We start from the raw sequence: 26,349 nt of genomic DNA, 5'->3' as shown, positions 1-26,349 counted from the left end.
ATATATATATATATATATATACAGTATACTATAAACCGACAACCCCAGTCGTTTGTTTAAACTATGCTTTTGAAGTATGGTTTCCTTTGCCATTGCACCTTGTGGTGGATAAAATTGCTTCCTCCGATCATCAGGATCTGTTACTCTATGCCTCCTTGGCCAAGAACAAAAAGTAACTCTGTTCCTGTCCACAGTGTTATTCCTACCCACTTGAAAATCTTTCCCCCAAAACATTGTTAACTCACGTTCCTTGTTCAATTCCAGTCCAGAAAAACACTCAGCGCAAAACTACAAACATTCACTATTTGAATCCTTCAGTGACTGGTGACATGGATGTACCACTTGTCATTCTTACTTTTGTAGACCAAGGATGCAACAGACAACTATTATTTTGTTGTAGCTATCAACAAAGTGCTGACTCCCTTAGATTGATAATTTTACTAATTGGCTGTTTTATGTACCAGTATGTGAATGTTTCTGTTCATTGCCCTGAAACAACTTCTGCTGTGACTTGGCACTAGAGTAGTCCCTCACTACTTCGCGGTTCGTTTATCACAGACTCGTTCTATCGCGTTTTTTCAAAATAAGATAGGATATGACACACAATTGGCTGACTGATGGATGAGCCGCATGATCGGCATGGATTTTTTATTTAAAATAAATTATTTTGAATTATTTAGCACCTCCTGCAGCTTTGTGCAGCCCATACTGCTTCAAGATAAACTTCCTGCTGCAGTGTGCAGAGCAGAGAAATGGACGTGGCCAAGAGCGCTTGCAAGTGGCAAAGAACAAAGGAGGCAGAGAGCTGAAATTATGGCATTCTCTTGGCATGCTCTTTTAGAGCGTTTAGAGTTTAGAAACATTGTTTAGAATATTATAAGAGTGTGGGAAGGGTTAAAACGCCTTAATATGTATATATATTTAAATAAAAATATAAACTACTACTTACTACTTGTACTACTATTCCTACTTTGCGGTTTTTCACTTATCGCGGGCCTTCAGGGTACGGATCTCTTGCGATAAATGAGGGACTACTGTATATAAATAAACTCAAACTGAATTGAAAGTAACATACAAAACAAATAAATAGATAATGGCTTAAACAAAAGATTCTTAAGGGTACATTAATGTTTTTAGAATCAACATATTAGTTCTGTTTGCTGTTGTTTAACCAATCAACGTAGAATGGCCTAATCTTGTCTGAGCAGGGGACGTTTTGCCGCATTAGGCTTATCCAAAGGTTGTGCTTGGAGCAAACGCAGTGGAGTCACAGGCGTTCTACAATGTCTAGCTGGCTTTGCTCCTTCTTTTATTGTGTGCTCTATTGCCCCCTTGCAAGTTTTTATTTTTATCAAGACAGAGCCCAGCGTTAACTTTTTCTTTGTTCTTTTTGAAGTACTTCTTGTAACAGTAGACATCAACACAAAGACATTTAAGGGCATGTTTTTCTTTCAAGGAATGTATATCTTTTGACATTTTTCATGCCAGGGTTTTAAACAATGATATTCTTATCTTGAAAATGATGGAGTTTGAACCTTTCTGGTCTCATCTTGAAAATAATGTTTTGATCATACAGTATGTAAAATCACAGGATCTTGTGTGATCTGTTAGCGTTTGTAATATGTGTTGTGGGTGACTCCCAACTTTTGCCACACCAATGTCTAGGTCTGTTATTTGACTGAATAAGTCATTTTTTTGTGTTTGCTATCTTTGGTGCCCATTTCAAATTAGGTCGTCTCCAAATGTTAATCACTTGTAGATGTATATCCAATGGTTATGAAAATTTAATTAGAATCCATTCAGTGGTTCATGAGATGTTTTAGAGACAGACAGACACACCAACATACATTTACATGCTCACCTGCCTTTTGGCAGCAGATAAGATTAATTTCTCAACACAGCAGAAAAGTTCACAGGAAACACACTCTTCATCCACAAACACAACTACAGTTTCAAATTATTCACTCATGACAGAATAAATTTGTAGCAGTTTTTTATGAACAGTATTAAAAGCGTACCATTGCTTTTTTTAGATACACCGTTATACTCAAACTGTATTACTGCCACTCCCTAGTCAGTATATCTACTTTCTTCTTTATAACCCTGTCCCTCCCCCATGCTCCTTGCTACTTCATTTGGACTTTTATATATATATAAAAAAGCTATCAGGAGGAGGGTATTTATGTCATCTCATTTTAACCCTACCATTTTTAGTAGCTGCCTTAAGCTTTTAGAACAGCACATAAAACTAAACACCCCGACTCTTCCATCCATGCATTCTAATTGGCGTTGCTCCGCCAAGTTGATCAAACACCATTAATCTATTTGCAGTAGATATTTGTTTCTAAATGAGAAAATTAATACATTCCGCTACCACAGCCAGCTGGGTGCGGTGAGCCCCATTGATTGTTGGCATCCACAGTGTGACTCATAGCTTTGAGCAACTGTTTTTATTTGGCTTTATCTGTTTGTTTGTGTGTGTGAGGAAATGTTTTTTTTTTTCAACCATTTTTTTATGTTGGGACTAGTCGCCAGAGGAGTTTAAATGAGCATATGAAGTGTTTTTAATCTTCATGTATGAAGTGTCCACAGGTGGTGCTCAGTTCATCTTATTCCTGGACAGAGCACAGTCTCAGGGCATGCATGGAGACAGACATCAAAGCCTGGGAAATGTAGTGATTGGTATTAGCAGGTGGACACAATTAATGATGCGTGGTGAGGGCCAAAGCACGCCGAGGGAACTCGCTGTTTAATGAGCGAACACAAAGACTGTGCAGATGTGTTACGGCCATTATCAGAGACAGATACCTCCCTTTCTGTAGAGCTGTGCCAATTAGCTTTCCTCTTTTGGGAGCTGGCTGTCAGGATTTGGGTCTAAAATAGGGAGTACTTGTTGATAAAATGTGCATTAGCAACAGTGTGAGGATCTCAGCGATTTTATTTTGTCTTTCCGTGTTGCACGTCTCCCATCGTTCAGCTTGGCTGCATCTGAGACTGACCAATAATTCTCCGCAGGAAACGGCGCTGAAAACTGCTTGTGTCATTAATCATTAATAAAGCCAAACCGGTCTTCTCAAGATCTTCCTTTTTTCCCCTGGCTTCTGGTCTTTTTCTCCGGCCCAGCTATCTGCTAGAGCGTATCATATATATGATAAGCAGAGGAGCCCATCCGCGTGGGACTCATCACGCACTTAAATTGGTGCAGCATGAAGTTCATATTGTAGTGTGGCCAGGAGGGAATTAGCGACTCTATATATAAACCTCAGCTGCATGTGTTGTGAATTAAAGTGCATTTATCTGATAATCTGTGGGGAGATCTATGTGTGCACAAGTATGGTGGAGCTTTGGGGTTGCAGCCACAACAACCTCAATATACAGATGCTGCTGCTGCACCGGAAAAGGAGAAGGAGAAATGGGTCATTCACTATAAAGGGCTCTGATAGCTGGACTGACAGTGTACATATACAGTAGACATGGAAGGAATAGCAAAAGGCATCTTTGTGTCTTCTTCATGAGCTAACCTTTATCTCCCTCTTGTGCTCTCTTCTATCTATCCACCTCCTCGTTGTTTCCTTCTGACCCTTTTGGGCTGCGTTAACACCATCTTTCCTCACCCTGCCCTCCTCAGTCCTGTTAACCTCTCCGTTCTTTAACAAAAATTAAACTTGCCTTCATTCCGTCATGTGTTACTTCTTAATAGAAGAATCTAAATCAGGCACACTCATGCCCGACTTTCATCCAAACTTTTCGTGACGTCCGGCTGTGAGTTGTTTGAAATAAGTCAGGGCAGCTGGAGAAGCCACTCCGTCGACCAGCGCACGCTGCTGACTCGTCTTTGAACAGGCGACTTTCTACCGAGACTAGAGCACGCTAATGAACCCAAAACAAGTGCTGACTCTGGCAAGTCATGCTCGCTTTGTTTCACACTGCAAGGGGGTAATGACTTGGTAGACGCCGTTACTCCTTGGGATTTTCAGTGACAACAAAACAACAGCAGCCTCTGAAAAACTTTTGATCCGGCAGCAGATTTCATATTTTTCTACTTCAAACGTACAAGTCTGGACAGCTTCTGTGCACAGACTAAAAAGAGTGTGAATAAGATGCGGCAGTTCTTGATTTCTTAGTTCTTTTTGCACTATATCTCTGCCTGAAATCGAGACTGGTGATTTGAAGAGCTGCCGAGTGAGAGTCAGTTGGACCTATCTCGATGGTTAATGAAGATGTGTGCGTTTTGTGTTGGGCACATGACTCTCTGCCAGTGTTTACTACCAGGATACATTCTTTTTTTAAGCCATGCTTAAGTTTATTGACAAACTCAATTAGAGCAACACAAATTAAGATGGAGTATATGGTCCCCAGGCCAAGTGGGTACGGGACAGGGGCCAGGAAGCCCCTTCTCTATTTCCTGTTAATTAAACACAACAGGGACGCATAAATATTTATGGCTGCTGTATAGAAACAATCAGACTCCTAAATATGATTTGTTAGTCACCTTATTGTTGTTCTTCAATTGGAATTAAAAATAACATATATATTTTTCATATCGTTCATTGAATGTAAACCTTGAAGATCTTTTCAAGTGAAGTCTTTCATCACTGCCTTTAGTCTAGTGGGGTTGGAAGGCACTCCTGCAGCCTGGAGGTTGCTCTTTATTTTCAGGTTCACCATCTGGTCTTGATTGATTAAAGCTCCTTTAAGTAATTAATGCCTACTTTAATTGAGAGTCAGCCCTTGTGGCTGCGGGGAGCCTGCACAGTGCTCAGGCCGAGCGGAGCCAAGGATCTAGTTGAGAGGGGGACGGAAATCTTTTTAGCACCCTGACCCTCTCCGCCACACATCCAAAGACTCTTAAGATGGTAATAGACGTGCAAGTATGCAAGCTGCATTCATGAGACAAATCGAGCCATAAATCATAGCGGTGGAGTGTGACACGACTTTTCCAACGTTAGAATTAACACGCTGGGATTGAGCCGCAGGCGTAATGCCAATGAATCAGCACGTTTATCACTTTATGTTGGTTTGGTTCCTTTGAGGAAACACTCTGGTTGGTGGATGTGCACGTAGCACAAAGGAAATGGATTTGCTTTCTTGTTTTTTTCTTTTTGCCAAACAGTGCATTGTGACTGCATGTCACCGCAAGACACCTCAGCCTGCCACTGCAGTGCTGCTGTTACCGATGAATGAACAACACCAGCTTTTTCCATTTCGTTTCACTTTTATTGTCACAGTAGATGTGCACCACATGCCCTGCCCTTTGTCACCAAAGGCTCTTTTTGTCTTTTTGTAATTGTTTACAAAAAACATTAAGCCACCCCCTAGTCAGATGATGTGGGACACAGTGAATACAGAGTGGTCAGCATTGATTCCAACATTCCTGACTATGACCTTTTACGATCTAAAGTCCTGCGCTGCCTGCCGGTTTCATTCGAGATGGCTAATCGATTCCTCGCAGTCGGGAGAGACCCCCCCATTGAAATCTCATCCAGGCAACCTGGAGTTTACCTGGATTCCAAAAGCTGCCACTCACTGAATAATGAAACATTTACCCTTTAATTGCCAGCCCCACAAAGAATGAACATTTTAATTTGCTCTCATTAATGTAATGGGCTCATTAAGGGCTTTGGATGGAACCGCAGTCACCACAATCTGCAACGCCCTTTGGGAGTGATACATCAACGCATCATAAATATTTTACTATGTCTACATAGGTGCACATTGAAAAGGTGCTTCGTTTGGGCTTACACACACCTAACATACACCTTTGATGTGGCTTATAGAGCTAAAAAAATCCCTGAGGTTGTTCCCGCTAAAGGTTGCATAGTCAGCAGATTGGAAGCAACAAAATCCTGAAAAGGCAACATTTTTCATTGACTGGCTAGATTAATAAAGAAATGCTTCAGTCAGTGGGAGGAAAAATTAGTCTGTCACTGCTTTTCCTCACTGAAACAACACACACTCACATGCTCAGATAAACACACACCTGATCGATGCGGGTCAGGGCCGTTTGCTGGTTTAGGGTTTGGTCTTATTAGATTGGGGAGATGGTAATAGACAGGCAGCTGTGTCATGATTCTCTCCATGTGACCCTGAGGCCAGAGGTTCGTGTTCGACCCGAGGCTACAAATGTAATGCCCCCACCTCACTCCTCCCACCCAACAAGGATAGATCTTACACCCCTCAGGTCTGGAGGATAAAGATCTTTAACTGCAGAAGGCTTAGGATGGATAGAAATTAGGCTTCAAATATAAGTTTAATTAAGTAGTGTCTCAGCTGTGCTTCTTCTGCTTCTCTCAACCTGTCAACTTATAGCTCAGTGGGTCCAAAACAATAATCCTTCTTGTTTTGTTTTCCTCCCCAACCTAATTTGTCATTTATCATATTAATCCTTAGATATTAAACTAAGCAACTGGCATTTTGTGTATCCTGCGACCAGTTGTGTAGTCTACATTATTGTAGTGGGTATACTGCACTTTGAAACCAAAGTACACCGGTTAGTACAATGTAACTGTCAATTTATTTTGATTTTTAAGCATATTGAACATTACCAAATTTCTCTAATGCCTATATTTGAATAAATGTACAACAAACTTTGTACAACAGTTGGCTTTGTATTAAAAACATGTTATAGAATTTATAAAACAGTATCAAAGAAAAATATATTCAAGTATTAAGTAGTAAGTACAGAATTATTTAGTAATTCGCTAAACGAGTGCTGCATACAGATAGATTGTTACAGGAGTATTTAACTGCTGTTTAACGTGTCAATGACACGTGCCTACTGATATGTCATATAATTGGGCACTTTAGTGAGTATACTGACATTCTTAAGCTTTTCAAGTGGGTATACTCCCTGTGTATTGCGCAGATTACACCACTGCCGGCGGCCCAACATTTTAAAAGAATGGTGTAGGTACGGGTCTTGAACTGTTGTCAACACACAACATTTCTGGGACAACATTGGAGGCCAAGCAGCTGTAGCTAAAGTGCATGAAAACAGAAAGAAGAAAAACTGTAATTTTTCCTGTGATGGTATTAGTGGTAATATAATCTCAGAGTCGTGGCCCGATCGGAAAGCTGATTTTAAGTAATAAGTGTTTGTTGGAGACAGCTGGGTGGCTCTTTGGTGGAGATATTGGTGTATTTTTTTGTATTTGTGTGTAGGTCCAAGTTATTTGTAGCCTGCTGTCTCTATTTGATGCACTGATTTGGGTTCTGTTTTGTCATCAGTGGGGGCTCCGTTCAGGATCAGTGTTTTGGCTCCACTTTCCCAGTGGGTGATCAGAAACCTTCTGCAGCTCACGTGTCCATGAACACACCACAGCAGAAAAGGGTGTGGTGCTGTCTAAGGGGTTAGAGGAGCTTACGCGGCTCGTATCGATTTCCACATTTGAGTGCATCTTTATTATTGCTGATCACCGATCAGGCCACAGCAAGCACCGCAAAGCCTTATGCTGCTGGAGCACAGCTGGAGCCGCCGCTGCGGTAAACATCTGCCTCTGTTGTGCACAAGAAGATATGGCTTTTGTTTGAAGAGACATTGCTGGTGAGCTTTTACAGCTGAATGTTTGGCAGAAGAAAAGCTTCAGCTGCTTGTAAAGAAGTTATGTTCTACTTCTCTGTCTTTGACAGAAATTGGTTTTGGAAAAAGACTTTGACAGAAACATATAGATCTGATCTTTAACAACATTTACTCTTAACTATGATAAGCATCTTAGACTGCATCAAGAATAAATTATCATTTTTTTTAGCTTCTTATGCATTGATTTACCAAGACTCTCCAGGGATGTGAAATGTTTCGCAGCATTGATGCTACATTTCCGATTTTTTGTAATAGGATTGTATTGTAAAGGTTATGAACAATCATTATCTTACCTGTTGTACATAGCTCTTGGAACAATTGACATTTGGAGAGATACAGTTTAATTATATACCATTATAAAAATGTATTTAACCAAACCATGGCACAAAGATCTATCTATAACAGGTAAGATAATAATTATTCATCATTTTTCTACAAAACCTCACTTTAAAAACTATAAACTATCTATCTAATCCCATTTGGAGAGGCTAGATGAGAAACTTTGCAGACTCCCTGGTTGCAGCCACATGACTTAGCAGCACATTTTCTTGACACATTGAGTTTCTTTTTTTAAGCTTGTTACTAGGTGCACGTCTTGAACAAGCAAAGATAAGTGCAAACAAGCCACGTTCTCTGGGGATCAGGACACTCCTGGGGTTAGGGTGTGTGAAGAGGGGTATAAGAAGGGAGCAAGGACATATGCCGAGACTTTAATCTGTTAATAGAAAGAGCCGGAAACAGGTGGCCTAGTGACGAACTCACAACCTTAATCGTATCAACTTCCTGTTTGTCCGCTCTGATTTTGAACCTTATTGTGACCAACTGAGCTATCATTGGATGAAAAAACGTCCATATTTCATTTTAAGTGCCTTGTTAGTACAAAAGAAGACTGTTGTTTTTATTTATTTATTTATTTATTTTGCATGTGCAGTATGTGTGAGTGTTTATTCCCTACTGTGTGTGGTGGAGTGTATTAAAGAGATTTTTTTGCATCATTTCCCCTCGTCCTCCAACGCATAAAGCATGAATATTTAAAAGTACATCAAACAAGAATTCATGAAATATTAAAGCATTTAAAAAAAGAGAAAAGCTTTTTTATCTTTCCTTAATTTTCAGGTATTTTGTAGCGTTGTTCTCTTTTTTTTTCCTCAAGCTCACATTTGCACACGTGCTGATGGACATGTACGTTAACGCTTTAAATTTTCCCACATGTATAAAAGAAAAAAAAAATCTACATTCCTGCTGGATCCTCCATCCTCTGGTCTTAGCATTAAATAAAAGATGCAAGAAGGGATTTTATAATTTATACCAAATCGAATTCTAGGGCAAAACAAATCATTTGAGTTTGAGGTTGGTTAAAGTTATGTTGAACAAGATGCATAACCGATGCATCACATTTCAGGGAGGGCGTGCAAGTGTTCTGTTTGAACTCTGCTTCCTGAACAGTGATTCTCTGCCTCGCATCCTGTTTTATTTTTATTAATTTTTTTAGGGGAAGCTGGTTTTGGCTCAAAGATTAAGCACTCACTTATACCACTCAATTTTGGCTCTAATGCTGTATGCTTACAAGGCAAAGTTAATCTGTAGAGTGCTCGCTCTTTCCGTTTCTCCCTCCGCTGTATTGCTCTGAATCTCTTTCGCTCAATTTGTCTTCCTTTCGGGCTAAAACCCAGAGGCTGTGCTAATCACTGTAGCAGCAGCTTTAAGGAGATGCTGCTGCGTTTTTAGAAAAGAATCCTGTTAAGCATGATTTTTAAGAAATGTGTTGAGGGTAAAACTATCTCTTCACTCAAAGTAGTGTATAAAACAAAAACTAGCTTTTTCTTTAAAAATAACTAGCTCTCTTCACAGACAGTAGCAGCTAACGCATCAGTGCCTTTTCTCCAGCTTTACCTTTTATTGTAAACTGCTGTTAACATTTTATGCATTTGTCTGCTCTTTATTGCCCACAGCTGAACTACGTCTGTCTGTTACTGAAATATCTCGTCAACCACATAAGGAATTGTAATGAATCTTGCAGAAATTAGTCATTGGAAGAACATCTACAACTTATTAACTTTTGGAATCAACACAACTCAAGATGTGTACCACTGCCATCTTCCCTTAAAAACTACAAAAAGTATCTATAACTCAGTCAGATTTAGAGATATTGACCTAAAGTTTGCTGTGGCAGTAGCTGAGGATGAGCCCCAACACAATTTATGAGTGTTTACAGATTATACAAGATCTTTGTTCAAAATGTTGCCGTTTACTATCTTGAGTCACTGATGGCAAAATATCTCGATGAATCACTAGACTGCTTTTATCCATGCTGCTGATCTCATGCTGCTGTATTCATACCCATCTCACCACTGACTCATGTTCGGATTGCGGTTTATTTAATATATTGTATTATGTTACATTATTAATGTTTAGCATATATCTTAGGTTATATCTTTAGATCCTTGTATACTGTTTCTGTTTATATCCAAAAAAGTTAAATCTGGTCCTCTGGACATTCAAAAAAACAAAACAAAGCAAAACAACAAAAAAATGTAGAAACGTTTCGTCTCTCATCCGAGAGACTTCCTCAGTCTGAGGTGCTGTATTCAGCTCAGTCTCTTAAGTAACACCTTCTCAGAGTGGATCAACCAGTTTTGCTGCTGACAACCAAAACCAGCTGATCACATGCTCAAGAAGGACCATCAGCCTAACAATGGATCATTAGCACACTGATGGCTGTTTACTATTCTAGTGTTCTAGTGTTACTATTCTAGTGTGCTAATGATCCATTGTTAGGCTGATGGTCCTTCTTGACCATGTGATCAGCTGGTTTTGGTTGTCAGCAGCAAAACTGGTTGATCCACTCTGAGACGGTGCTATTTAAGAGACTGAGCTGAATACAGCACCTCAGACTGAGGAAGTCTCTCGGATGAGAGACGAAACGTTTCTACATTTTTTTGTTGTTTTGATTTGTTTTGTTTTTTTGAATGTCCAGAGGACCAGATTGAACTTTTTTGGATTTTTCTACCTGGATTATTGAGCATGCATCAGGATGTTTCTGTTTATACTTTATATTTTTAGTATTTTTGGATGTAACGTATTTTTCACTGTATAAGTCACACCTTTGTGCATAAATTAGCATGCCCTGTGACTTATATAGCAAAGTGACATATTTACGTTTTTTTTCCCCATATTTATAATCCAATTTTTGGCTGAGATATGACGATTTCATTCATTCTGACATGGGAAATATTGAACACTACCATTTTCAGCCACTAGAGGGCTCTTGAGCAACATGGCAAGCCAAGTGTCTCATTAATGGGTAAAAGTGGCTATTTATTAATGAGACACTTGGCTTGCCATACCAAGTCACCTTTGTCTCACTCTGGAACTCCTGGAGCAAACATCAAATCAGCTGCATTTCACCTGGTGAAATGCAGCTGATTTTACCATCAGTGTGCATTTATTAAGGAAAAGTTAAACTGAGACACACCTTTGCTTTAATTTCGAGCAAACACATAATTGTTTTTAAGTGTTGATCTTGTTAAATTCTTGTAAAAGTCCTCATGTGCACTCTCCCGTGGCCGCCATTTGGCAGCCAATTGATTTTTGGCACAACACCGGCCCATGTTTCAGGGTTGTCAGCGGTGACACATAATTGCGACTTATACGGTGAAGCGACGTGTACGGCGGCAAGTGCGGTAACTGGGACCTTGAGTACACAATTTCATTCCACCTCAAGTACCACATGTGGTGCGAATGACAATAAAGAAACTTGAACTTGATTTTAATGAAACTGTCAGGAAATAATCAATTGGATGTAGCTCCACAATTTAACAGCTTTTGTAATCAACCTTAGCTAAGATAGCCACTCCAGCTGATCAACCTTAGCAAACACATACATGAGTGTAATTCAGATGATTTTACACATATTGTGGTCAAATTTGTTGCGGTAGTCATAAAAACTCTCGCAACTTTTACGTGAACTGCTGCTATTAGCATGAGTTTTTTTTTACTCTAGCAATAACTGATAAAGTTAACACTGTCTGTCTGTTAGCAAAATATTTCATGAACCACTAGGACATATTTCAACAACACCTACAGAAAATAATCATTGGAAGTACGTTTGTAACTGATATTTTTTGAGTCAATCAAGTTCAAGATGGCCACCACTCCCAGTCAGTTCTATCAACAGAAAAATAATAATTATTCATAATTAATTAACTCTAAATCAATTGATTACTTAAAAATAAGGTAATTCTCTATAAATTGAGCAAAAAGTTGATGTGGTAGTAGCTGAGAGTCATTCACAACAAATACTTTTGAGTGTGACTTAAGATTGTGCATGATTTTATTTATTTATTTTACATTTAGCCAAAATGGCTACAACTCCATATTTCTTAACACAAGTTGATCTTAGTGTAATATTTTGTTGTAAAGAATGCTAGTGCTTTCTTCTGCACTAAAGCTCTTCCTGTTTTGTTTAATTAATAATCAGCCACACTAACGTAAAATGAATAAATGCTCTCAGAAGCAGCACGGTTTGAACTGACGTGTTGGATTTTGGAGCAGCTAAGGATGATTTGTGCATTTGTCTTTGTACAAGCACATGATGTAATTTGAAGACGGTGGGGGATTAATGAAAAAAACAACACTATAATGCTCCTCAGCTCACTGATTCTGTTATTTTTATCATTCTGTTTTATTTATTTATAATTCCTTTTAATTCCTGTGCTCGTTGTAATGCGTTTTTCGCCGTCTCTTCAAGCTTATGTGAAACAGGATGAGTTACAATGAAACTAACTAAAAAACTGTATTTTAAAATTAAAGCTAACTTTATTCCATCAATTGTATTTTCTTCCTTTTTATCCCCCGTTTGACTCTGTACGACCCGAGTGCTTAAGGGAATAAAAAAAAAAAAAGAATGGCAGACATATTGTAGGCTAAATCTAATCAAAGAGAGAAGTGCCTTTGAATGTCTTTTGTTCCCTTGGGCAAAGCGTTTTGTAGGCCTGCTGTTCCTAACTGGTGCATCATGCTCAAACTCCTTCGTTTTAAAATACGATTAATATTGAACAGGTACTGTGGTCTGTGCTCCCGTCATATAATAGCAGCATTAGAACAAAGGTTAATGCTTTGGATTTAATCTCTGTCCTCATCATTTTTAGTAGAGTTGCACTGCAAGTGAGGGGAGCTGGAACGGTTGAGGGGGGCGCAGGGAGTTGGTAGTCAGAGTGGGGCTCAGACGGAAGCAAAATTAATTACTGGTCTCTATAAATTCAATGTCATGTCTCATTTTCTTTAATCCTCCCAGCCTTTCTCACTTCCTAGTGGTTCTAACAGAGAGGCTTGGAAAGACTAATGAAAAGGCCTCTTAGATGCTAATAGCAAATTAGCCTTCGTGTCACTTTTGGAGGCTGTGAGTGGAATGACTGCCTGCTCACTCAGGATATGGTGGGTGGCAGTCTGAACTGTCCCCTGCCCCATAAAAAAAGGTCGAGTTTTTACATTATCACAGCTTTTTTTACACGTTCAGTCTTTTCCACCACGATTTACAGCTGTGATGGTGTGTTTCTAAAACAAAAGCCCACTATTCTGAGAACCTCCTCTTTGGAGGGTTTAGTGGTTTGGAGCAGGAATAATAAGTTCAGTCTCATTCCAGCTCTCTTTCTGGTTGTTGCTAGTCTGGACCAGAGTCAGATTTAACAACTCACTTGGATGATTGTCTCATCAGGCCTCAGACGCAAACAAATGAAGTCATGTGCTCGGATGAAACTTTTTCTTTTCTTTCTAACGAATCTAGCAAGACATTTTGAAGAATTAAAAAAAAGTGCATTTATTAATGGGACTTCAGATCTCAGTGACAAAATCTGTTTTTGTTTTCAGTCCTCACAACGTTCTAAAACCTTTGAGTCTCTGACAATATGATACAATCTGCCACAAGTTACACAAAGTTTGTCAGTTCATGGGAAACTCACACAACTGAATGATAAATCTGTAGTTTGTGTTTGCTGAGAAGCCATTCCGTCTCAGACAGTTGTGAAACTGCTTTCTGTCAAAGGTAATTGTATATGAGGTATTAATGAGAGTTTTGGGGGCTATAGACAGACTTCAGTTATGAGCTTTGCCTTGCTCACATTTTTCTTTCTTTTATTTTACCACAAATAAAGCCAAAGAAAAATCCCAGTGCTTAACTTGCAAACTTTACTCTCTCAGCCAACGCAGAGATGCAGAGAGAAAAAAGGAAAACCAAATAGAGAAACAAGAATCATTCCTGAGAAGGCAGCCAGCCAGAGTGTAACGTGCATTTATGTAAAACTTATAATCCAATTAACAAGTACAAAAAACTCACTGATCATTTCATAATGGGAATACAAAGCAGAGAGGTGCCATGTTCGGGAAACTGCTCAAGTGTTCAAAATGCAAATGGCGTGAAATGAGTGTGTCTGGTAATGTGTTTGAATTAAACCCCATGCTGTGGCAAATGGCCAGAGCCCTGATAACTCTGTTCCCTCTTGTTTTTTCTTTACAGGCATACTTCCGACAGGGTGTTGCCCTTCAGTACCTTGGTCGCCATGCCGACGCACTGGCGGCCTTTGCCTCTGGGCTGGCCCAAGACCCCAAGAGCCTGCAGCTACTTGTGGGCATGGTCGAAGCTGCGATGAAGTCGCCGTTACGAGGTGAGGGATGTTGTAGCTGAACTGAGCCTGCGTGTTTCACTGGTTATCATCCTCACACCACTATCCACGTGCATCTTCACTCCCCACAGCTGTTTAAAAGCTTGTCTCGGATAATCCTGATTCTGTCAGTCAATATCTGTGTTGGGGTGACTTTATCTGCCAATTTTTTGTAGCTTTTCTGTAAGGAGGCTGTGTCTGTCTCTGTTTTTTCTTTCTTTCTGATTGTTGGTGTCAAGTACTTACCTTCAGCCTCTAAAGGATAATGGCTGCAGCTTCAGCATATCTTTTTGTCAGTCAGGCTGATCACACGTACAGATACCCTCTTATCTTAATGAGCATCCAACATTAATGCTATTGTGTTTGACTGCCTCTCTGTAAGCTTTTTTCTTAAAGCTGAATTGTTTTTTATAGTAACTGAAACCAAGATTGCAACAGTAAAAGTCAATATGTTTCTCATGGATTATTACCAGTTCTGTTAGGTAAACACAATAACCTGTCGATAGGAGCTTTTACAAAACACCTGAAGACACTTCAAGGACTTAGACACCTTCATGTGATTTCTGAATGGACTGTTGTGCCTTTGTGCCACCAAGCGTGGTAGTAACAGTCGACATGTGAACAGATAAACCGGCTTTGCACGTTCAAGGATGTGATGTAGTGATGACATATGGCCTGTGCGACCACCCAGCTACAGGATTTAAAACCTAAACAACAGGAAACAGATCCACTCTAGAGAAGATCAGTGATCACACACACAACTGTGCATTTAGTATAAAAAGTTACCCCCATAAAAAGATAAGATAAGATGAGATAGAACTTTATCGATCCCGCAGGAAATTGCATAGAGGGTAGCTAAACTGAGTTAAATCGACATGTTTTAAAAACGATGAGTGATGCGTCTTTAACATCTTTAATGTGTAGGATTCCACATCGATGCAGCCGAGTTCTGCTCCACGCCTTGTTTGGTTCAGTGAAACTTGCTTTAGTTCTAAAAGCGCACATCTGCAGGACATGACTGGCTCTAAAAGTTGTTGATGAACAGCCACAGCAGCTTAATCTGGTCTTTGCAGCCATTTTGCAGAACTATTTAGGAGAAGTGTCCAGTGATAAGAAGATAGTCACAAGTAGGGCTGGACTATCGTTTGCATTTGCTGCATGGGTTTCTCTTTTGATACAGCTGGGGGCGTTGTTTCAGGGACACGTTGGCTCAAACTTTTATTGTGCTTCATCGTCTGACTCTCATCATATTCTATCGAGTGGAAACTCTTCAGACGAAACAAGTTAGATGTGTTCCCACCGCTAGTTGGAACGACTCTGTCACATTTTGGAGCACACTGAAACCTGCAGTTTATCGGATCTTTGAAAGCTGAACCACTTCCACACCGCCGAATTAGTCTATCCTCTTTTATCAGTTCTGTCATCTGCTTTCTCTTTGCTTGTGAAAGCTTGTTCAGTCACATTCTGATGGTCATGGGCACTCATTTAGAAGCAAAAACTTACCGTGCGTTGAAACTTGGCCTAGCCTATAGCCTCCTACCGCTGACTCCTGGGCTCGAGCTCTGTGTGTAGTGTACGTCACCACGCACTTACGTAGGTACGTGTCACGGCCTTTTCTGTTCGGGTTGAAAAGGCCACCGCTTCAACCCGAACAGAAAAAGAAATGCATCAGTGAAACGCTGTAATCCTAGAGTAATGTATATAGAAATATCGAAATGTGCTTAAAACTCATATCCCAGTTATTGAATAAAAGTATATTGTGAAATATATCTATCAAATTATTGTCCAGCCCTAGTCACAAGACATCCTAATAGCTTTGTCTTTGGTGATCAATAGAGAAAGTTTTACCTCAGGACATCCTTTAAGTCTTCTACAATCCTAGTCAAATTATATCAACATTGTGCTAATGAATAAATGTGGTCAGGCTTTAGGATTCTAAAAGTTTAAATATGTGCAACATGATAAGTAGACCTTGGTGACATAGAACCTGAATTCAAACAGCTGTCTGGATATTTGTGCACAAGTGCCAAGGAAGAGAATGACTCGGAAATTAAATAAACTAAAAGGAATTGAAGGCCTGCCTTACGCACCATGAGTTTTCAAGCCTTCCCCTGGAACCAAAACAAGAAAAGAGTTTGGGTGTGAGCCCAGACTGGTGCATTGTGGTCCAGAATGGGTCTTCTCAATAGGAGATGGCCAACATTTAGTCTAAGCCACTTAATCTTCTAATTGTTTACCCTATTTCCCAGTGTGCCAGGCAGCCACCAGAGGACCTGATCCAAGGTGTGTTAAGGAGAGGTAGCTAGGTCAAAGGATTAGGAACAATGATCCACTCAGAGGGGCTCTTGGCACACGAGGGCGATAATCAATGTTACGCCAGCAAACAGGGAGGATAATCAGTGTTACACAGACAAAGACCAATGATTAGTGAAAAGTAGAACTGCCTTTTCTCTTTTAATATTAAACTGTTTTTTTAGATTCAGTTTGTCGGTAAACCTTTTTCACCACGTTAAGTTGAGTTAACCAACATCAGAGCAAGTGTTTGACTTTAAATTGCAATTAATATTTGTTAATTCAATAAAGTCTAGTCTTCAGTCAGATACATTTATTTACTGTTGGAGATAAAATTGCCATTACACAAAATGTGTATTTTAGCAATTAGTTTGATAATTACTCTTGTAGTCTCTATATACACTCTAAAAGCCACAGTCTTCCCCTGAATAAACTGTAACTTAATGTAATTGACACGTTGCCTAGAAAGAGCTGATTACATCTGTTTGTGATCGCAGTACTCACTAATCGCAGGCGTTTATTTTACCACTGACATATCAGCACTGTTTTCTGTCCAGTTGAAGAAATTCGGCTGATGACATCCATATAGAAACAGAAAATTTAATAAATCAGAATAGAGAAAGACAAATATTGAGGCTCAGATTAATCTAAGAATGTATCTTATTTGCATCAATTAGTTGTAGATTGAAAATTGAAATGACTTTTTTGCATCTTGTTTTTTTTCTTGATTCAGTATAGACATTTGGTATCATGTTCATTTTATCTTTTGCAATGTGGAAGTAACAAAAGGGCATATTTTGGGGTAGCTGTGGCTAAGTGGTTAAAGTCATCCTCCAATGGGAGAGTTGGGGGTTTGATTCCACTACTATGCAGTCAAATGTTGAAGTGTCCCGGCCAGACACTGACCCCCTCACTGCCTCTGTTCCATCGGTGGATGAATGTTATCTAAAGCACGGATTGCTCGTAGTCTCTATAGAATGATTTGTTTGATTAGTCTTTGTAGAGATGTAGTAGAGCGCTGTTTGTGTGTGTGTGTGGAGGTAACGGAGGGCACAGATTGTTGTAAAGAGCTTTGAGTTGATTAGATAGAAAGGTGCTATATCCATTTATTCTTTACCATATTAGGATGAATTCATTCAAAAAAAAATTTTTGTTTGTTTTGTTGTTGCTTTGTGGACCATACTTTTACACATGTAAACTACTAAAAAATGACCTTTTACTCCAAATTACTCTGAATAACTCATGAAAACAACTCAACTCAGTGAGAAACAGGAACAATTAAAACGAAAAGTTATACTGGTAGTTTACAAAAGTTTTACTTCTTTCCTACACTTTTCTCTTACCTTTGAAAGACTCACAATTACGTATTTAGATTTATGATAACACATTTAAAATGATTGTTTTATGTTCTTCTGATTGACATGTTAAGTTTATCACGTTAAGTTGTAGTGTTGGTTTTTAAGTAACACCTTCAGTTACTGACCACTTTGCTTTCTTCTAATATTATGGGTTATTTTAAACAAACTTGTAAGTCTAAAACATAAAACAAATAGGAATATAAATTTGGGTTATTTGTTTTCCGTGTAAAATCATTTAGATACTTTTTTATTTGGTAAAAATTGCTGTTCTTTGCCTTTGAGCTAGCTTTGGATTATTATTGGTACTAGACCAGAAAATGTATGTTAAATAGTTTATTTATTTTATTTATTTCCAACAATATTATGCTTCTTTGTAACATTTGTAAAACTAATTTGTAATATTTTATTACGTATTACTCAAAATAAAACAATTTGCTTTTGTACTCCAAGATGCTCCATTAAAAGTACTTTTTATCTGATTAACTTGAAGCACTGCAAAACAAGAATTAAGATGCAAATATAGCTGGATTGTTATTATTATAGTTTTATTTTGTTAAACATGATCACCTTCTGACACTCTGAGCTGTTTGATTGATTGAGTTTCAGTACGAGACCAGCTGTTTGGCTGTCACGAGGAAATACATATTCTTTTGGCATTTCTAATAGGGCCAAACAAAATATGGGCTTGGCAGCTCAGTTTCTCAACAGGTCGAGTCAGACAGCTGCGCTGCCCAGTAGGTAGCTCATGCTGCCAACTCGGAATGCTTAGCAGATCCAATCAAGTGGCTCAGCTGCCCAGTGAGTTGCTGCTTGATATGTCCATCTAAACAGACGAGAACTTTTTTAGGGACTTTTTAAAACCGTGTGGCCTGAAATATTTCGACGGTAGGAGTGAACAACTAAAATTGTTCCTTGCAAAAAGCTTTTTTTTTTCTTCTTCTTTGAAATGTCAAACAGGCTTGAGGAAAATCTGAAACCTAAAAATAATATAATAAAATAAAAATCTTTGTTTTAAATTGAGATTCAATATTGTGGAAAAATGGGAAAACCCCTTTTCATCATGAGATCCTTATACTAGCTCTGAGGCACGGAGGTGGTAGTATCATAGATTGTGCATGTTTTAAATGCAGCTGGACTGCTTGTTATTACTGAGGAAGCAAATTGAACCAAAGTGTGATGTGAAGCAAGAAGACTCCAAGCAACTAGGCCATTCTTTCAATCAAAGGTTGATGAAGGAATAACCTTTTGGAAAAGTTATGAAAAGCTTGTTTTAGTCTCGTAAATTGTTATTAAATTGTACTTTCTTTTGTTCACAGGAAGCAGCTAAAGCTCCTCTGAGTGAGTGTGCAGAACTAATGAACAGTTGCAGGAAATTGTTGCTCAACCGAGACACACAGAAGGGAAACTTTGCATAGTGTTCAATAAAGTTCAGTCAGGTCATCTGGACGGTTTCTTTCCTTTATTTTTATTTTTTTGTTGAGACCTTTCGTCCCTTATCCAAAGTACTTCATTAGTCCGAGGAGCCACAACAAACTCAGTCCCATAAGCAGCAAACCCACATAGTGGGCCAACCAGTTTGATGGTGATAAGATGGTTGGCTATGGCTGCCTCAGAGGAGACGAGGGGGGAGAGGGCGAGCCCCAGAAACCACCTTTTCACCAGCAAACTGGCTGTTCCACTATGGGAGTGTGCTGCTTGTGGGACTGAGTTTGTTGTGGCTCCTCAGATTGATGAAGTCATTCAGATGAAGGATGAAATGGCTAAAAAAAAAAAAAAAAACGACCAGATGACCGGAATGAACTTTGTTAGATTTTTTTTTACCTGGATTAGTGAGCATGAACTTTGATGTTTGCATACTGTTACCTCCAGTACCAAAGTGAAATTATGTATGCAGAACTGGACCATTGTACTGAAACGTGCTGTGGTGGAAACAGACCTAAGTGCAGGCAGGTAGATGAGACAAACAGACGCGTGCGTCTCTGTTGATCCTGTGATGGGTGATTCCCAGCCTCTCGCCCTTTGACTGCTGGGATACTTACCAGCCTCACTGCGACAAAGGACAAAAGAAAAAAATAAAGGATTAACGAATGGTTCTTTGCCATTACAGTAGTAAGGTGTGACACTGGCTTAGGTATAAACAAACATTGGCCCACATTCTTGTTGACTTAGACATTTTTAATATGAAAACTCAATCCAACTTGGATTTTTATCTCTAACTCTTCTGACTAAAAAAGAAAGCCTGAAAAGAGGCATGTTATAAAATCAATATAGGGCGACAGTTAAAAGCGAAATAACTTTTCTGTTATTCTGCGTCTCTGCATACCAACGAGATGGAGCTTTTAAATCTTACATCCTACCTACGTACCTCAAGCCTCACTAAAACTGACTGTAGCATATGTTTGCATTTTATGTCTGTGCATGTGTGGAAATAATTCACCCCAGTGTTGTCGCAACTACCTGTTTCTCATTGTAACAGTTATGACATAGTGAAAAAGCTTTTCTCAGATTTTGATTTATGATTCAGCTCTCAGCGTCACTCTGAAGGCAATTACAAGGTGTGAATGGATATAATATGCATGCACTGTCTCTAGAAGCACGACGTTCTGCCAAGAGCCGAAACTAAGGCGACGCTCTTGAAAGAACATCATCAGTTAGGCTTTTGTGCGCTTGTTTGATGATGCATCTCATATTGTGTGTGTGCATGTGTCAGTGTGTGTGTCAAGGTAAACAAGAATCGTAGTGGGTTTCCTAAAAATTACAGTTTTTCAAATAAGGTTGTGGATAAAAATGTACCCATATAAATTCAATATAATTCAAGAAAGCTTGAAGTACTGTTTACAAAAACACATAAACTACATAATTACACAAGGCCCCACAGTTTTGTTCAGGTACATTCTTTCTGCTGCTCAGGGCAAAAGAGCAGTAGTGTTTTTGCCAGTGTTCATTTGTTTGTCGTGTTAGCAAAATATCTCATGAACCACTGGGTAGATTTTATTAATTTAATGTACATCTACAACTGATTAACTTTTGGAGTCAGTTCAGTGTAAGATGGCCGTCACAGCTAAGCCACTTTAGCAAACATGGCTATAACTTAATCAGTTTTACAAATACAGTAGTCCCTCGCTACTTCGCGGTTTGATTTTCGCGGACTCGCTCTATCGCGGTTTTTCAAAATAAGATTGGACATGACATTGATGGATGAGCCGCACGATCAGCATGGAATTTTTATTTAAAATAAATTATTTTAAATTATTTAACACTTGCTTCACATTATGTTCAGCCCGGAGCTGCAGAAAAAAAATTCCCGCTGCACTGTTGCGCTGCCCTTAATGCAGGATAATCTTCCTGCTGCAGCTGATCAGCTGTTCTCCATGTAGCGGAGAAATGGGCGTGGTCAAGAGTGCTTGCAGGTGGCAAAGGGCAGAGGAGGCAGCGAGCATATATATATATATATATATATATTCTAAAATAAACTACCGGTACTACTTACTAGGGGTGAACCGCTAAATCGGCCCCGATTTCCTTAATTTTGGGAAATTGGAAATTGGCTGATACTTGCATGAGAAACCGATTTTACCGATTTTTTGTTTGTTTGTTTTAACAACAATTGTCCGAACTTCTTTTATATTTCAGAGCACTACCTCTTATCCAGTTAAAACAAGTTTGTATTGTTTCTAAGATATTGTTCAAGGGTATGTTTTTCAATAAAATAATATTGAAATATTGAAGGTGCATTGTGACCTTATAACACCTGACAGTGTTGCTTATAAAACAAAATCAGTATCGACAGTCAGAAAACTGCAATCAGTGCACCCCTACTACTTACTACTTCATGATTTTTCACTTATCACGGGGCTTTATGGTACAGATCCTCTGTGATAAACAAGGGACTACTGTAATGAGTTTAAACTTGGTGTGCTAACAGGTAAGAGTTTTTACAACTCAGACGTCACTATATCACATTAGATTGTACAGAACATCATTTACAAGGTTTGACCGCTCTGTCCTCATAATAAGATGAACTCAGTTCAATACTCTGGTGGACAATAATCTTTTCTTTGGGGCATGCTAAACCTTAAATTTGATGTATTAGTATTTACAAGCATTTACAAGGCTCAGAGTATTTGCCTGCCCTCTCACTGTACTATTCATACATTCAAATAAATACACAGAAAAACAACTTCAACTTTAGTAAACGCAGTGGCACACGTGCACATTTGATTATGTTAGGATGTGGGATGGTAGTGTCTGCCAAAGGTCTTTATAATCTGGAGGAGCTGTAGATCCTCAATCCCATGTGGCTCACCATTGATTTATGTCATTGTGTGTTTTCAGCCTCTTCAGAGGTCACCTTGTGTGTCTCCTTTGCTCAGCACTCCCTCTGCTACGTCTACTTTTGTGCATGGGCTGCATTTGTTTCACCGTCACTCTTTAATCTCCATCTTAAATCCCTCTCGCTGCTTTCTCACACAGCCATGACACCTGAGAGAAAAGGCAGAAATATGGCAGAATCTCATTTTATGGTTTGTTAAAACAGTTGCCGACAATAGTCTAAAACCTTTATCCCTGGAAATTGCCTGAGGTTATCGAAGTTAAAGGAGAGGAATAGAAAAATGTCTCCTACAGTACATTGAGTTATTGTTAAATTGTCAGTGAATGCTGTCATTTAGTCAGGCTACAGGCTATGCCTGCTGAGGCGGAGAAAAAGCAATCATTAGAGGAAGCACGTAGAATCTGCATGCACACAGCAGTCACTTTTGTCAGCGTTACATGTAACACATTCACCACCATCTGTGTCATGTGGTGTCGCTCAGCCTGTCAGCACAAAAAATGACATTTTCATGTATGCACTTTGGTTCTGACACGTCTTCTCGTGTCTCTCCTGCACAGATTCTCTGGAGCCCACCTATCAGCAGCTGCAAAAGATGAAACTGGACAAAAGTCCATTTGTGGTGGTGTCTGTGATTGGCCAGGAGCTGCTGACAGCAAGCCACCATACAGCCTCTGTTGTGGTGCTCGAAGCCGCTTTGAAGATTGGAACTTGCAGCCTGAAGCTCCGCGGCTCCGTCTTCTCGGCCCTCAGCAGCGCCCACTGGTCCCTGGGCAACACAGAGAAGAGCACAGGGTACATGCAACAAGATTTAGAGGTGGCCAAGACCCTAGGTAAGACAGGGGAGGAGGAACTAATGCTAAAAAGTGTTGTTTTTCTAGTATTTACTTATTGATTACTTTTAAATGATGGGATAATAAAGTCTAATATAACCACATTTTTTTATTTTAAGACAAACTCTTAAGTTCTTCTTTAACAGAAGAGTCAAACTTATATAAACAAAACAGGCCCTGTATTATTATATCCAAACCGTACATCTGCCATTACTGAAATTCAAAGTTTTTTTTTAACAGGTTAAACTTTATTTTTTTGCTCGCTGGTTTGATCTTGCTCAGAACAGAGAAGAGCAGCAGAGAAATGTTTTGTCATTCTTCAAACGTGCCTTTTTTTTTTTCTCGACTGCTTTTTGTTGGAAAGCTTGTGTTGTTCTGTTCCTTTAGAAAATACCTCAAATATGTTTTTTTTCTTTGTTTGTTTTCTGTAAGTCGAGAAACAAACTTTGCAATGTCACAGCTTCCACTTTTTGCTTCTTTTGAAACGCTTGCAAAATTTTGAGAGTGTTTTGGATTGCTAGGCTGGAGATTTTACCCTCTGCCAAGCTGCAGAGACTGGCAGTCCCTTTTTTAGATAGGATTCTGTTACATTCATAGGCTCCAACGCCTTTTGGATTTATGTCGGCACTTATTACCAAACTCCCCCTCCATGCTTCACTGTCACAAGTATTTAATCATTGCAGGGTTCTTGGCAAGACACATGCTGGACTCAATGTGTGCAGAACAAATTTATCTTGATTTCATTCAAATAAGGTATAAGCGTTCAATATTCATCAGGCTTTTTATTGTTTCTTCAGCAAAATGTATCAATTTGTGCCAACAAGTGAGAAAGTTCTTTTTTTTTCTGGGATGTTGTCAATAAAAATTGATGTACGACAGTGTCCTTTACATTGTCTAAACTGGAGCAGAAACTCTGACTGATAACCTTTGCCAAGTGTAAAACACTTCCATGTCTGTTTTTCAGACTAAGATTGTAAAAGTATCAGGCAGTAGCACATTGAATTATTTGAGAAGTACTGTAGCCTTGATTAGAGTACAGTGTTTGTTCAGTACTTCCTGGTACTGCTGCAGTAACTGATTTCCACTTGGCCGTAGTCTTCTGCATCCTTTCTATCCATCCTAACAATCTGCAACTTTAATGTGTGCAATCTCATGAGTTGACACGTTTTATGCAGCAGAGCCGTGGTCCTGTAGGAGTCACATCCACCATGTGTCAGGTGATAAACCATAACAGAAATAATGGTCTCAAAAGAGCGTTATGATTCATATTAGTAATGGCAGTGCTTCATTAGCAATGGACATAAAAATCAACCAAAAGGAATCCTTGTCAGTTTTCGGCTCCAGCTGGTGATGAAATGTAATATGAACAGATGAGCTCAGTCCATAAAACTAAATAATTAAAATGACTGGTGTGAACACAGATTTTAGCTTGAATTTGTCATTGATTGCATTTGTCATATATATGCAGAATATTTTTAAAGTATGTAAAGTAGCTACATTTTCTTTTTCTACTTGTTCTTTTTATTGATTCCATCCATCCATCCATCCATCTATCCATCCATCATCTTTACACCTTTCTTCCTTTTTGGGTCATGGGGGTCACTGATGCCAATATCCATCACTGTGCGAGCTGTGTGGGATACCCTGGATGTGTCTTCAGTCCATCACAGGGACACATAGAGACAACGAGACAAACAATCAGTCACTCTCTCACTCACACCTAGAGACAATTTAGAGTTACAATCAGCCTAACATGCATGTTTTTGTTTTATCTTTGAGAGGAAACCGGAGTACCCGGAGAAAACCCACACATCCACGGAGAGAACGTGCAAACTCCACCCAGAAAAGTCCTGGGCTGGGATTTGAACCGGCGACCTTCTCGCTGAGAGGCAACAGCTCTACCAACTGAGCCACTGTGCCAAATTTATTAATTCAGTTTTTATTAAATTGTCTTCTGTTAATTCATGCGTATTTAAAGATGCAATTTTCAAAATTAATCACAAAACATATATTGTTTTCTTCTCATTGTCTTTCCATGCATATATTAAATAAATGTTAATGTTCCACGACCCGACTTTGGAACAAACGTAAGATAATGGATGGATAAATATTCATGTTTCTGACATTAAAACTGTGTAAATGAATCCCACTGCAGCCCCTTAAAGGAACACCTGGTTTAGAAAGAAAGTCACTCTCCAGTCCAAAGCTCTGGGATGTCATACATGGTACATTACATTACACACATTTAAAGTGTGTTTGCTAATATAAAAAGCTGCCACTTATACAATTTAACTTATGTTTTAGGAAAATCACAGAGAATACCAGAAGCTGACAGTTTTATATCATCCTCACGAGATGCTTGGGATACAACAATAGACAGGTTTTTAATATTGTTCAGCTGAAGTTCTGCCACATCTGCCACACCTCTGCACACCACAGAAAACTTTCACCAGCTGTAGTTACTGCGCTCTAAGATTGGACTCATTGTCCCTGACACCTTCTAGCCTTGGTTTGAAACCATCCATCCATCCATTATCTTTACCCGCTTATTCCATTTTGGGTCACGGGGGTCGCTGGTGCCCATGTCCAGCAATCACTGTGCGAGGGGCGGGGTACACCCTGGACGGGTCGCAAGTCCATCACAGGGCCACATAGAGACAAACGAGACAAACAACCATTCACTCTCTCACTCACACCTAGGGACAATTTAGAGTTACCAATCAGCCTAACATGCATGTTTTTGGTCTGTGGGAGGAAACCGGAGCTTGGTTTGAAACCCTCCACTCATATTTGTATCTCTGTAGTTGCTTATATTTCAGTTGTGGTTGCTGGTAACTTTGGGGTAAACTGCTGACCCTCCTTAACAGACATTGTGCTAACAGAGCGAGGTCCTCTGCCTCTGATTGGCTCACAACCTGGAGATCTTAGTCCTTCTCACACAAATTGTGGAAAGGTGTGTTCAAGACAGCTTAAAAGCACAGAACATCTGTCAGTTTAAAACAAGACACACAATTTCAATGTCAAATACGAAACAAATGAAATTTTAGGATGCTCTTCGTGTCCGCAGTAATCTCAGGTGTATTTTGTTTTGTCCCACTGTGTTTCTGGTTGGATTGTGCATTTTCAATGTTTGTTTTTTTTTAAGTTGAAATTTTGAGAATTGTTTTGACATTGATATGAGTGCACAGGTTTAGACTACAGTATGTTTTCTTTGATAAACACAAAGTTTGTTTTCTCAGTCATCCAGGTATATAACAACAAAAAAGGTTGAATCATGTCATCTGGACTTCGTTTTTTT

At 39.2% G+C, this 26,349-nt stretch overlaps 1 protein-coding gene across 1 annotated transcript in view; it reads left to right on the top strand.

The window, feature by feature from the left end:
* The window catches only part of LOC119414019 (tetratricopeptide repeat protein 28), a 125,449-nt gene that overhangs the window by 50,603 nt on the left and 48,497 nt on the right, over positions 1-26,349 (top strand). The window contains exons 2-3 of the mRNA XM_037681129.1: positions 14,094-14,241; positions 22,779-23,051. Of these exons, the coding sequence (XP_037537057.1) occupies positions 14,094-14,241; positions 22,779-23,051 (421 nt within the window). The remainder of the gene's footprint in view (positions 1-14,093; positions 14,242-22,778; positions 23,052-26,349) is intronic.

Source organism: Nematolebias whitei, chromosome 8, assembly GCF_014905685.2.
Source record: "Nematolebias whitei isolate Nwh7 chromosome 8, NemWhi1, whole genome shotgun sequence".
Taxonomy (NCBI): domain Eukaryota; kingdom Metazoa; phylum Chordata; class Actinopteri; order Cyprinodontiformes; family Rivulidae; genus Nematolebias; species Nematolebias whitei.
The sequence above is the reverse complement of the archived record's forward strand: the minus strand, read 5'-3'. Positions and strand labels throughout refer to the sequence as shown.